This window comes from Kogia breviceps, chromosome 2, assembly GCF_026419965.1.
Source record: "Kogia breviceps isolate mKogBre1 chromosome 2, mKogBre1 haplotype 1, whole genome shotgun sequence".
NCBI classification, from domain to species: domain Eukaryota; kingdom Metazoa; phylum Chordata; class Mammalia; order Artiodactyla; family Physeteridae; genus Kogia; species Kogia breviceps.
In genome coordinates this window covers 81,752,786-81,765,084 of record NC_081311.1, presented here as the reverse complement: position 1 = coordinate 81,765,084, position 12,299 = coordinate 81,752,786, and the positions used below count along the sequence as shown (strand labels likewise).

The 12,299-nt window shown below is 42.1% G+C and overlaps 1 protein-coding gene across 7 annotated transcripts in view; it reads right to left on the bottom strand.

Annotated features, from left to right (window-relative positions):
* The window catches only part of PCNX2 (pecanex 2), a 274,045-nt gene that overhangs the window by 69,209 nt on the left and 192,537 nt on the right, over positions 1-12,299 (bottom strand). For 5 of the 7 annotated variants that reach the window (XM_067025705.1, XM_067025704.1, XM_059053839.2 and 2 more), the window contains exon 23: positions 11,514-11,643. In XM_067025705.1, the coding sequence (XP_066881806.1) occupies positions 11,514-11,643 (130 nt within the window). The remainder of the gene's footprint in view (positions 1-11,513; positions 11,644-12,299) is intronic. The other 2 variants (XM_067025706.1, XM_067025707.1) reach the window with 1 other exon arrangement.

The window sequence follows — 12,299 nt, the reverse complement described above, 5'->3', positions numbered from 1 at the left end:
TTTCTGATGGAACATCACTGCCTCAGGGAGAGCTGAGGATGAAGTGACACTGATTATCTTCTTGCTGACTAGGGTGAGACCAAGGGCATGGAATGCAGAGTCAAGTTTTTTGCAGACCAATCACATAGAATGATTTCTATCTTAAAGCCCAGCACAGTGGCCTCACATACATGCTTACTGTATACTTGCTGACAAGGATAATGCCCAGAACAATTTAACATTTGAAAACCAATCCAGAGAATATAATAGAAATGTAACAACCACGAAGTTATATTTGCCCTTCAGGTAGCTGTTACGTGTGTCTCCTCATAGCTATGGTATTTAACATTTTATAGAAGACTTTTGATGTATGAAAGCAAAATCACTGTTAATGGGATTTTTCCTTCTTTAGGACTGAAGACAGTTGACTCCTTTAGGGGTGAGACATTGGCTAAGATAACCAGGGCCATGAGTCAAATATATACTTTCCAGCCTAAACATCTGTTTCACGTTAATGACAAAGTTTGGTTATTTAGCAATTGTATATATATGAAGAGAATGATGATGAATCATAATATAAAAATGTGTTTCTAAACCTTTTAAAAAATACTCTGAAAGGAGGCACCTTCAAGATGGTGGAGGAATAAGACGTGAAGATCACCTTCCTCACCACAAATACATCAAAACTACATCTACATGTGGAACAGCTCCTACAGAACACCCATTGAACGCTGGCAGAAGACCTCAGACCTCCCAAAAGGCAAGAAACTGTCGCCACATGATCCAGGGACAACTTCCCCAGGAGAACGCGCGGCGCGCCTCGGGCCAGTGCAGCGTCATGCCGCCCTCTGCCGCCGCAGGCTCGCCCCGCATCCGTGCCCCTCCCTCCCCCTGGCCTGTGCCAGAGCCCCCGAATCAGCTGCTCCTTTAATCCCGTCCTGTCTGAGCAAAGGGCAAACGCCCTCAGGTGACCTACGCACAGAGGCGGGGCCAAGTCCGAAGCTGAACCCAGGAGCTGTGTGAACAAAGAGGAGAGGGGGAGGTCTCTCCCAGCAGCCTCAGAAGCAGTGGATTAAAGCTCCACAGTCAACTTGAAGTGCCCTGCATCTGTGGAAAACCTGAATAGACAACCAATCATCCCATAATTGAGGCGGTGGACTTTGGGAGCAACTGTAGCCTTGGGGTTTGCTTTCTGCATCTAATTTGTTTCTGCTTTTATGTTTATCTTAGTTTAGTATTTAGAGCTTATTATCATTGGTAGACTTATTGATTTGGTTGCTCTCTTCCTTTTTTTAAAAAATATATATGTATATTTTTTTCCTTTTTTGCTTTTTGTGAGTGTGTATGTGTATGCTTCTTTGTGTGACTTTGTCTGTATAGCTTTGCTTTTGCCATTTTTCCTAGAGTTCTGATTGTCTGTTTTTTGTTTTTTAGGGTTTTTAAGTATATTTTTTAGCACTTGTTATCACTGGTGGATTTGTTTTTTGGTTTTGTTGCTCTCTCTTCCTCTCTTTCTGTTTTTATTTATTACTTTTTAATTTTTAATAATTTTTATTTTAATAACTTTATTTTATTTTATTTACTTTTTCCCTTTCTTTCTTTTTTTTCCTCCCTTTTCTTCTGAGCCATGAGGATGACAGGGTCTTGGTGCTCTAGCCGGGTATCAGGCCCAAGCCTCTGAGGTGGGAGAGCCAAGTTCCAGACATTGGTCCACCAGAGACAGCCTGGCCCCATGTAATATCAAATGGCAAAAGCTCTCCCAGAGATCTCAATGCCAAGACCCAGGTCCACTCAACAACCAGCAAGCTACAGTGCTTGACACACTATGCCAAACAACTAGCAAGACAGGAACACAACCCCATCCATTAGCACAGAGGCTGCCTAAAATCATAATAAGGTCACAGACACCCCAAAACACACCACCAGACGTGGTCTTGCCCATCAGAAAGACAAGATCCAGCCTCATTCACCAGAATACAAGCACCAGTCCCCTCCACCAAGAAGCCTACACAAATCATTGAACCAACCTTACCCACTGGGAGCAGACACCAAAAACAATGGGAATTACGAACCTGCAGCCTGCTAAAAGGAGACCCCAAACAAGAAGATAAGCAAAATGAGAAGACAGAGAAACACACGGCAGATGAAGGAGCAAGGTAAAAACCCACCAGAACAAACAAACGAAGAGGAAATAGGCAGTCTACCCGAAAAAGAATTCAGAATAATGATAGTAAAGATGATCCAAAATCTTGGAAATAGAATGGAGAAAATACAAGAAATGTTTGACGTGGACCTGGAAGAATTAAAGAGCAAACAAACAATGATGAACAACACAATAAATGAAATTAAAAATTCTCTAGAAGGAATCAATAGCAGAATAACTGAGGCAGAAGAACGGATAAGTGACCTGGAAGATAAAATAGTGGAAATAACTACTGCAGAGCAGAATAAAGAAAAAAGAATGAAAAGAATTGAGGACAGTCTCAGAGACCTCTGGGACAATATTAAACGCACCAACATTAGAATTATAGGGGTCCCAGAAGAAGAAGAGAAAAAAAAAGGGACTGAGAAAATATTTGAAGAGATTATAGTTGAAAACTTCCCTAACATGGGTAAGGAAATAGTCAATCAAGCCCAGGAAGCACAGAGTCCCATATAGGATAAAACCAAGGAGAAACACACCAAGACACATATTAATCAAACAATCAAAAATTAAAAACAAAGAAAAAATATTAAAAGCAGCAAGGGACAAACAACAAATAACATACAAGGGAATCCCCATAAGGTTAACAGCTGATCTTTCAGCAGAAACTCTGCAAGCCAGAAGGGAGTGGCAGGACATATTTAAAGTGATGAAAGGGAAAAACCTACAACCAAGATCACCCTACCCAGCAAGGATCTCATTCAGATTCGACGGAGAAATTAAAACCTTTACAGACAAACGAAAGCTAAGAGAATTCACACCACCAAACCAGCTTTAAAACAAATGTTAAAGGAACTTCTCAAGGCAGGAAACACAAGAAGTAAAAGATTTACAATAACAAACCCAAAACAATTAAGAAAATAGTAATAGGGCTTCCCTGGTGGTGTAGTGGTTGAGAGTCCGCCTGCTGATGCAGGGGACACGGGTTCTTGCCCTGGTCTGGGAGGATCCCACATGCCACGGAGCGGCTAGGTCCGTGAGCCATGGCCGCTGAGGCTGTGCATCCGGAGCCTGTGTTCTGCAACAGGAGAGGCCACAAAAGTGAGAGGCCCACATACCGCAAAAAAAAAAAAAAAGTAATAGAAACATACATATCGATAACTACCTTGAATGTAAATGGATTAAATGCTCCAACCAAAAGAGAGAGACTGGCTGAATGGATACAAAAACAAGACCCGTATATATGCTGTCTACAAGACCCACTTCAGACCTAGGGACACATATAGACTGAAAGTGAGGGGATGGAAAAAGATATTCCACACAAATGGAAATCAAAAGAAAGCTGGAGTAGCAATTCTCATACCAGACAAAACAGACTATAAAATAAAGACTATTACAAGAGACAAAGAAGGACACTACATAATGATCAAGGGATCAATCCAAGAAGAAGATATAACAATTGCAAATATTTATGCACCCAACATAAGAGCAGCTCAATACATAAGGCAAATGCTAACAGCCATAAAAGGGGAAATTGACAATAACACAATCATAGTAAGGGACTTTAACACCCCATTTTCACCAATGGACAGATCATCCAAAATGAAAATAAATAAGGAAACACAAGCTTTAAATGATACATTAAACAAGATGGACTTAACTGATATTTATAGGACATTCCATCTATTACAAGTGGAATTACATTCCATTTGTATCCAAAAACAGCCGATTACACTTTCTTCTCAATTGCTCATGGAATATTCTCCAGGAAAGATCATCTCTTGGGTCACAAATCAAAACTTGGTAAATTTAAGAAAACTGAAATCATATCAAGTATTTTTTCCAACCACTGCTCTATGAGACTAGATATCAATTACAGAAAAAAATCTGTAAAAAACACAAACACATGGAGGCTAAACAATACACTACTAAATAACCAAAAGATCACTGAAGAAATCAGAAGAAATAAAAAAATATCTAGAAACAAATGACAATGAAAACACAGCGACCCAAAACCTATGGGATGCAGCAAAAGCAGTTCTAAGAGGGAAGTTTATAGCAATACAATCCTACCTCAAGAAACAATAAACATCTCAAATAAACAACCTAACCTTACACCTAAAGCAATTAGAGAAAGAAGATCAAAAAACCCCCAAAGTTAGCAGAAGGAAATAAATCATAAAGATCAAATCAGAAATAAATGAAAAAGAAATGAAGGAAATGATAGCAAAGATCAATAAAACTAAAATCTGGTTCTTTGAGAAGATAAACAAAATTGATAAACCATTAGCCAGACTCAGCAAGAAAAAAAGGGAGAAGACTCAAATCAATAGAATTAGAGGGCTTCCCTGGTGGCGCAGTAGTTGAGAGTCTGCCTGCCGATGCAGGGGACACGGGTTCGTGCCGCAGTCCGGGAAGAGCCCACATGCTGCACAGCGGCTGGGCCCGTGAGCCATGGCCGCTGAGCCTGCGCGTCCGGAGCCTGTGCTCCGCAACGGGACAGGCCACAGCAGTGAGAGGCCCACGTACCGCACACACACACAAAAAAAATAGAATTAGAAATGAAAAAAGAGAAGTAACAACCGACACTTCAGAAATACAAAGGATCAGGAGACATTACTACAAGCAACTATATGCCAATAAAATGGAAAACCTGGAGGAAATGGACAAATTCTTAGAAAAGTACAACCTTCTGAGACTGAACCAGGAAGAAATAGAAAATAGAAACAGACCAATCACAAGCACTGAAATTGAAACTGTGACGAAAAGTCTTTCAACAAACAAAAGCCCAGGACCAGATGGCTTCACAGGCGAATTCTATCAAACATTTAGAGAAGAGCTAACACCTATTCTTCTCAAACTCTTCCAAAATATAGCAGAGGGAGGAACACTCCCAAACTCATTCTACGAGTCCACCATCACCCTGATACCAAAACCAGACAAGGATGTCACAAAAAAAGAAAACTACAGGCCAATATCACTGATGAACACAGATGCAAAAATCCCCAACAAAATACTAGCAAACAGAATCCAAAAGCACATTAAAGAATCATACACCATGATTAAGTAGGGTTTATCTGAGGGATGCTAGGATTCTTCAATAAATGCAAATCAATCAACGTGATACACCATATTAGCAAATTGAAGGAGAAAGACCATATCATCTCAATAGATGCAGAAAAAGCTTTCGACAAAATTCAACACCCATTTATTATTAAAAAAAAAAAAAAAAAACTCAGAATGCAGGCATAGAGCTAACGTACCTCAACATAATAAAGGCCAAATATGACAAACCCAGCCAACATCATTCTCAATGGTGAAAAACAAACCATTTCCACTAAGATCAGGAACAAGACAAGGTTGCCCACTCTCACCATTATTATTCAACATAGTTTTGGAAGTTTTAGCCACAGCAATCAGAGAAGAAAAAGAAATAAAAGGAAGACAAATTGGAAAAGAAGTAAAGCTGTCACTGTTTGCAGATGACATGACACTATACATAAAGAATCCTAAAGATGCTACCAGAAAACTACTAGAGCTCATCAATGAATTCGGTAAAGTAGCAGGATACAAAATTAATGCACAGAAATCTCTTGCATTCCTATACACTAATGATGAAAAATCTGAAAGAGAAATTAAGGAAACACTCCCATTTGCCATTGCAACAAAAAGAATAAAACACCTAGGAATAAACCTACCTAAGGAGACAAAAGACCTGTATGCAGAAAACTGTAAGACACTGATGAAAGAAATTAATGATGATACAAACAGATGGAGAGATATACCATATTCCTGGGTTAGAAGAATCAACATTGTGAAAATGACTATACTAAACAAAGCAATCTACAGTAATGCAATCCCTATCAAACTACCAATGGCATTTTTCACAGAACTAGAACAAAAAATTTCACAATTTGTCTGGAAACACAAAAGATTCCAGTAGCCAAAGCAATCTTGAGAAAGAAAAACGAAGCTGGAGGAATCAGGCTCCTGGAGTTCAGACTATACTACAAAGCTACAGTAATCAAGACGGTATGGTACTGACACAAAAACAGAAATATAGATCAGTGGAACAGGATAGAAAGCCCAGAGATAAACCCATGTACATATGGTCACATTATCTTTGATAAAGGAAGCAAGAATATACAGTGGAGAAAAGACAGCCTCTTCAATAGTGGTGCTGGGAAACCTGGACAGCTACATGTAAAAGAATGAAATTAAAACACTCCCTAACACCATATACAAAAATAAACTCAAAATGGATTAAAGACCTAAACGTAGGGCCAGACACTATAAATCTCTTAGAGGAAAACATAGGCGAACACTCCAGGACATAAATCACAGCAAGATCTTTTTTGACCCACCTCCTAGAGAAATGGAAATAAAAACAAAAATAAACAAATGCGACCTAATGAAACTTAAAAGCTTTTGCACAGCAAAGGAAAGCATAAACAAGATGAAAAGACAATCCTCAGAGTAGGAGAAAATATTTGAAAATGAAGCAACTGACAAAGAATTAATCTCCAAAATAAACAAGCAGCTCATGCAGCTCAATATCAAAAAAACAAAGAACCCAATCCAAAAATGGGCAGAAGATCTAAATAGACATTTCTCCAAAGAAGATAAACAGATTGCCAACAAACACATGAAAGGATGCTCAACATCACTAATCATTAGAGAAATGCAAATCAAAACTACAATGAGGTATCACCTCACACCCATCAGAATGGCCATCATCAAAAAAATCTACAAACAATAAATGCTGGAGAGGGTGTGGAGAAAAGGGAACCCTCTTGCACTGCTGGTGGGAATGTAAATTGATACAGCCACTATGGAGAAATTACAGCATGGAGATTCCTTAAAAAACTAAGAATAGAACTACCAGACGACCCAGCAGTCCCACTACGGGGCATATACCCTGAGAAAGCCATAATTCAAAAAGAGTCATGTACCACAATGTTCATTGCAGCACTGTTTACAATAGCCAGGACATGGAAGCAACCTAAGTGTCCATCAACAGATGAATGGATAAAGAAGATGTGGCATATATATACAATGGAAGAATATTACTCAGCCATAAAAAGAAATGAAATTGAGTTATTTGTAGTGAGGTGGATGGACCTAGAGTCTGTCATACCGAGTGAAGTATGTCAGAAAGAGAAAAACAAATACCGTATGCTAACACATATATATGTAGTCTAAAATGGTTCTGAAGAACCTAGGGGCAGGATAGGAATAAAGACGCAGACATAGAGAATGGACCTGAGGACACGGCGGACAGGAAGGGTAGGCCGGTACGAAGTTGAGGGAGTGGCAGGGACATATACACACTACCAAATGTAAAACAGATAGCTAGTGGGAAGGGGCTGCATAGCACAGGGAGATCAACTCGGTGCTTTGTGACCACCGAGAGGGGTGGGATAGGGAAGGTGGGAGGGAGATGCAAGAGGGAGGGTATATGGGGATATATGTATACGTATAGTTGATTCACTTTGTTATACAGCAGAAACTAACACAACAATGTAAACCAATTATACTCCAATAAAAATGTTAAAAAAAATACTCTGACATAAGGGGATTTATAAACACCAGGCACTATTATTACAGTGCATTTGCTATTGTTGCCTGTAAATTAAATGGAGACACCAGGCAGAACTCATCAAGACCAATTTTAAAGGCCTTCTCAGTTAAGAAGAGTTTAATAGTGCACAGCCTGATGGTGGCAAATGAAATCCAGATTACAATTTCCTTTCCCTTTTACGTAATATTGTTGGATTTAATTCATTTAAGAAATAGTTACAGAACATCTTCTGTGTGCGTGGCCCCGTAGGGACACAAAGATGAAAAAAAAAACAAGTCTAGGCTTGGAGGTACAGTCAGTCTACACCAATCCTTGGTACAATTTACTGATGGTCAGAGAGCAAATTTATTTTCCAAAGGTGACCACTACAATACCTCTCATCCCACGAGTCCTTCCTGAACCTTCCATTCATCCATCAGGAGGTGGAATGTGATTCCCCTCTTTGTGAGTCTGTGTACGTGTGGGTGGAAGTGGAGGGACTGGGGGAGGGAAGGGCACTCGGTGAGAAGGGTACAGCCGAGGGAGGGCTGGGAATGAAAAATCCACAATACGCGATGTGTGAAATCGTACTGTGGGAGATTAGGACTGAGGTGAGGTGGGTCTATATTTGTGCTGCCCTATATGACAGCCTCGAGTCACATGCGGCTACGTAAATGTAAATTAATTAAAATCCAATAGAATTAAAACTTCAGCCACACTAGCTAGCCCCGTTCCAATTTCTGGGAGGGCTCCCATATTGGACAAGGTAGATACAGAGCATTTAGTGCTGGGCTCTGAGGTATGTCTCCTTGTCGCCCAGGCAGCAGTGTCCCACCGTGGGCTTCTGAGACAGTGGGACCTGGTGCTGTGTCTGGGGAATCAAGCAGAGAGCAGGTTACTTAAGGGGGCAGAGGACACGTTTGTCACCAGCCCCCAGTGAGGAGGAGTGTTGGAGAAGAAAGAGCCTGAGGATTTCAAGACAGCCCAGGCCGAGGAGAACAGACAGGCCAGTCACCAGGGAGCTGGTGATTTACTTATCGGTTCCATAGAGTATGAAAACGGTTCCGTTACAGTACAGGGCTCGCTGGAGACTTGCACAAACCAAAGGCAGCTTTAGGAGGTCTGGAAGAAAAATCAAAGGACTGGCAAGTGAAGGAGCAGGGGTGGAGAGGAAGAGGAGGTCAGGAGAGGGGACGGACGGCAAGTGGCCCTCATCACACCCTCAGGGTGGGGCTGGTGACCACGGTACCCACAGGCAGATCGTGTTCACTGTCCTGAGGGGCGACAGTATCTCTCAGTCAGTGGCGGGGACAGCGAGTAAACAATTAATTGATTACCCTAACAACTGCTTCGAGTAAACAATTAATCGATTACCCTAACAACTGCTTCTCTGTATCCGACTGAAAAGGAAGCGGTGGGAGCAGCTACAGAGACACTCACAAATAAGAACAGGAAAAGTCATTTGTGTTTGAAATAAAAACCAACCGCTTCAGATACAGAGAACGGGCTTTCCAGAGGGCTTGCAGGGGTCCAGATGAGATTTCCCGCCATTTCTTTTCCTGGTACCCACCACGCTTACTGTCCTGAATTCCATCACTGATCTTTTGAGCAGATGACCACAGGCCTCTGTATTCTGAGGCTCAACACAAGTTGACAAGAGACTCCCAGCTGGCTGCGTTCGGCATCAGCGTCTCTCCCCACCCCTCAGTGGGACTGAACATCTTCCCCACCTTGGCTCCTTCAGAGAGTCCTAGGAAAGGCAGGATGTCCTTATGCGTTGCCACAGACTCTCCTGTCCCCTTCTCATCCTAGCACAGACGACCAAAGCCCTGACATGCAACAGAGCGCTACACTGGGGGAAAGAATGGATCACAACATCATCAACTTTTTGTGAGACTGAATAAGGAAACACTCTAGCAGCCCAGACTTTTAAGTAACCCACATAAACCGACAGTTCAGACCTTGGTGTACGGTGCCGAGCAGGTAGCTGAATCTTGGCAGGGAGATGGCTAAATAAGAAAATACCAAACTTGCGTTGCGCAGGCGTTACGATGTCTCCCCTCAGTAAAAGCATCTCACAAAGATTTCTCCATTCCCCTTTCTACTGGGGAAGCTTAACACCCCCTCCAGCTCAAAGGGGATGCATTTTGCTTATCAAATTCTCCACCCGGCCAAAAAAACTGGTTCCTAACTTATCTGAGAATAGGAGACAAAAAGAAATCTTTTGTGTTACAGAGCACATTTTAAATATCTTGCACTTTCCTGCATAGTTAAAAGCACATGAGATTGCCACACTTTTATTCACAAGCGTTTGCGCTTTCCAGAAGTGCGATTTTTAAGAGCTCCAAAAGGTCCCCCAAATTGTTTTCTCCTTAAAAAGCATAAAGACAAGCCAGTGCTGGTGGTTTTCTTTTCCTTCTGACTCTGCAAATACGCACGGCATCCTTTAGACAAATGCCGAAGAGGACTCTTGTCTACGTGTACATTTCAAGACGGCTTCACTTATACAGCAAAAAGCCCACCTCTCTTAAAAGATGAGGATCTGTGGGACACACAAGGGGCCTTCCCCAACTCTTGGTGGTCTCCCAGCACTGGCTTACCTTGGGGTGCTCCGGTTTGGTTGGATTTCCCCAGGACCCATAAATGTGAGGTCCCAAGGATGGTATACCTGTTAGCATGGGTCAGGTGGGGACAAGGGTTCCATGCAGGGCAGTCAGAGAAGAATCCCACCAGCACAGGCCAGCATGATGCTTACTTTGTTCTAGGTGCTTTAGGTCTATTAACTTGTATTCTCCCCACAAGGCTGTGAAGTAGGCCTTATTCCTTTGCCCCCATTTTACAGAAGAGGAGAGAGGCCTTGAGGTCACCAGCACTGAGGGTGGAGGCGAGGTGTGAGCCCAGGCAGGCTGGCGGCCCAGGCTGTGTTTTCATCACGACGCCCTACCGCCTGCCCCAGAAGGACGTGCATCTTCCGTGCACATAAACCATCTAACCACACAGATCTCCTGACTTAACGTTGGCCTCTGTGAGACGTGAAGGGCGCACTGTAAAGTGGCAGAGCAGTAGAAAAGGTAGACACGTTACAGAAGATGGATTAGGGCTTGGACACAACAGCCCAGGTATGGCTAGTAAATTAGGGCAAATGAGATCTGCAACGGAAGACGACCCCAGCTGGAGACAGGCTGGCTCGCCCCACCTCCTCCTCTGGCTATTCTCAGGCCCTCTCCCGACAAATCATTAACAACTCTTGAAAGTTACTCAGTTACCCATCACTCCTCCCTTCCCACCACTCCTGAAAAAATCACTGCCCTCGCTCCATCACTGTTTGCTTGAGGAAATTTATGACTGACTGGTCTAAACAGTCAAGACAAAAATGCAGAAATCACCTTCTACAAGTTTAATGATGCTCGGAAAAAATGGTATATGCTCTCCTATGTTGAGCTGTGATGCATGTACACTTCTACATGACATGCGTATTTCGAAGGCCCACAGAAGGGAGCCATGCCCCCCACGGGTAATCTCATCCAATGACAGGACCATGGCTCCTGAGACAATCTCTCTGAGGGCAACTGGTGAGAGTGGGTGGTGATATCTCACTTTCCTTCACAACTGGTGAAACCTAGACTGACTGCAAATTTGCCATCAGTCAGGCCTGTTCCAGAGCCTGGAAGCCCCCGTGCTGAGTAGATAACTGGGTGGGTGAGGGAGCTTGCTAGGGCTGCCCCACAGGAGGGCAGAGCATGAAGCCCAGACTTTTCATAGACAAAGGTCAAGGAGCATCCTGAACGTGAATCGTAGCAAAGCAAGTCAGCAACGATTTCAGGATCTTACTTGTAGTTTTTCTCCCAGAATTTCACTGGCCGGACATACGATGTGATAAAAATGACACTCCCGAGAAACGGGCTCAGCGGAGTAGAAAAGATCGACGTGGCAAACGCCTGGAAGAAAAGCATGGCAGAATCTGAGGATTCTGAGCTAAGGAAAAAAGGAAGTGCTCATGATTATTCTTCTACATAGTATTTGTGATTTTGACTAGTTTATATGAAAGCCATTTTCTCACCAAGGAAAGAAAGAAGGGCCTACCCGTGATCTCTCTATGTACATATTTGGAAATATAAAACTTTCAATAATATCCTGCTAGGTCTCATTTCACCACCATGAAAACCAAATGATTCTCTTAAAAATCCCAGCAGTCTCAGCATGATTCATGGCAAAGATTTAATATCTAAAATTTGAAAAGAACAGTTTCTTTTTACTGAGATATTGTTAGCTGAACCAAACACACTGTGGTACATTTACTAAAGTATCAAGCAGCTTTATAAATAATTAAAATTAAATTACACTTTGAAAGTAAATAAATAGCATTGTTTGGGAAGATAGCATCTCTATTCCTCAAAGAATCTTTTCCCACTATTCAAAAATACGTATTTTTTTAATCATACACTGAACACCAATGGCTCAATTCAACTCATGTCTGGTTTATAAGCTAAAAATGTGTATACAAGTCACAGCATGCTGTAGGCGAAGTCACCTCCCTAGCACTCTGTATGGGTTTCCCACTTCTTGGCATGCCTCAGTTTTACACACTCTGATCAGAAATGTAATTGTTCAATATTA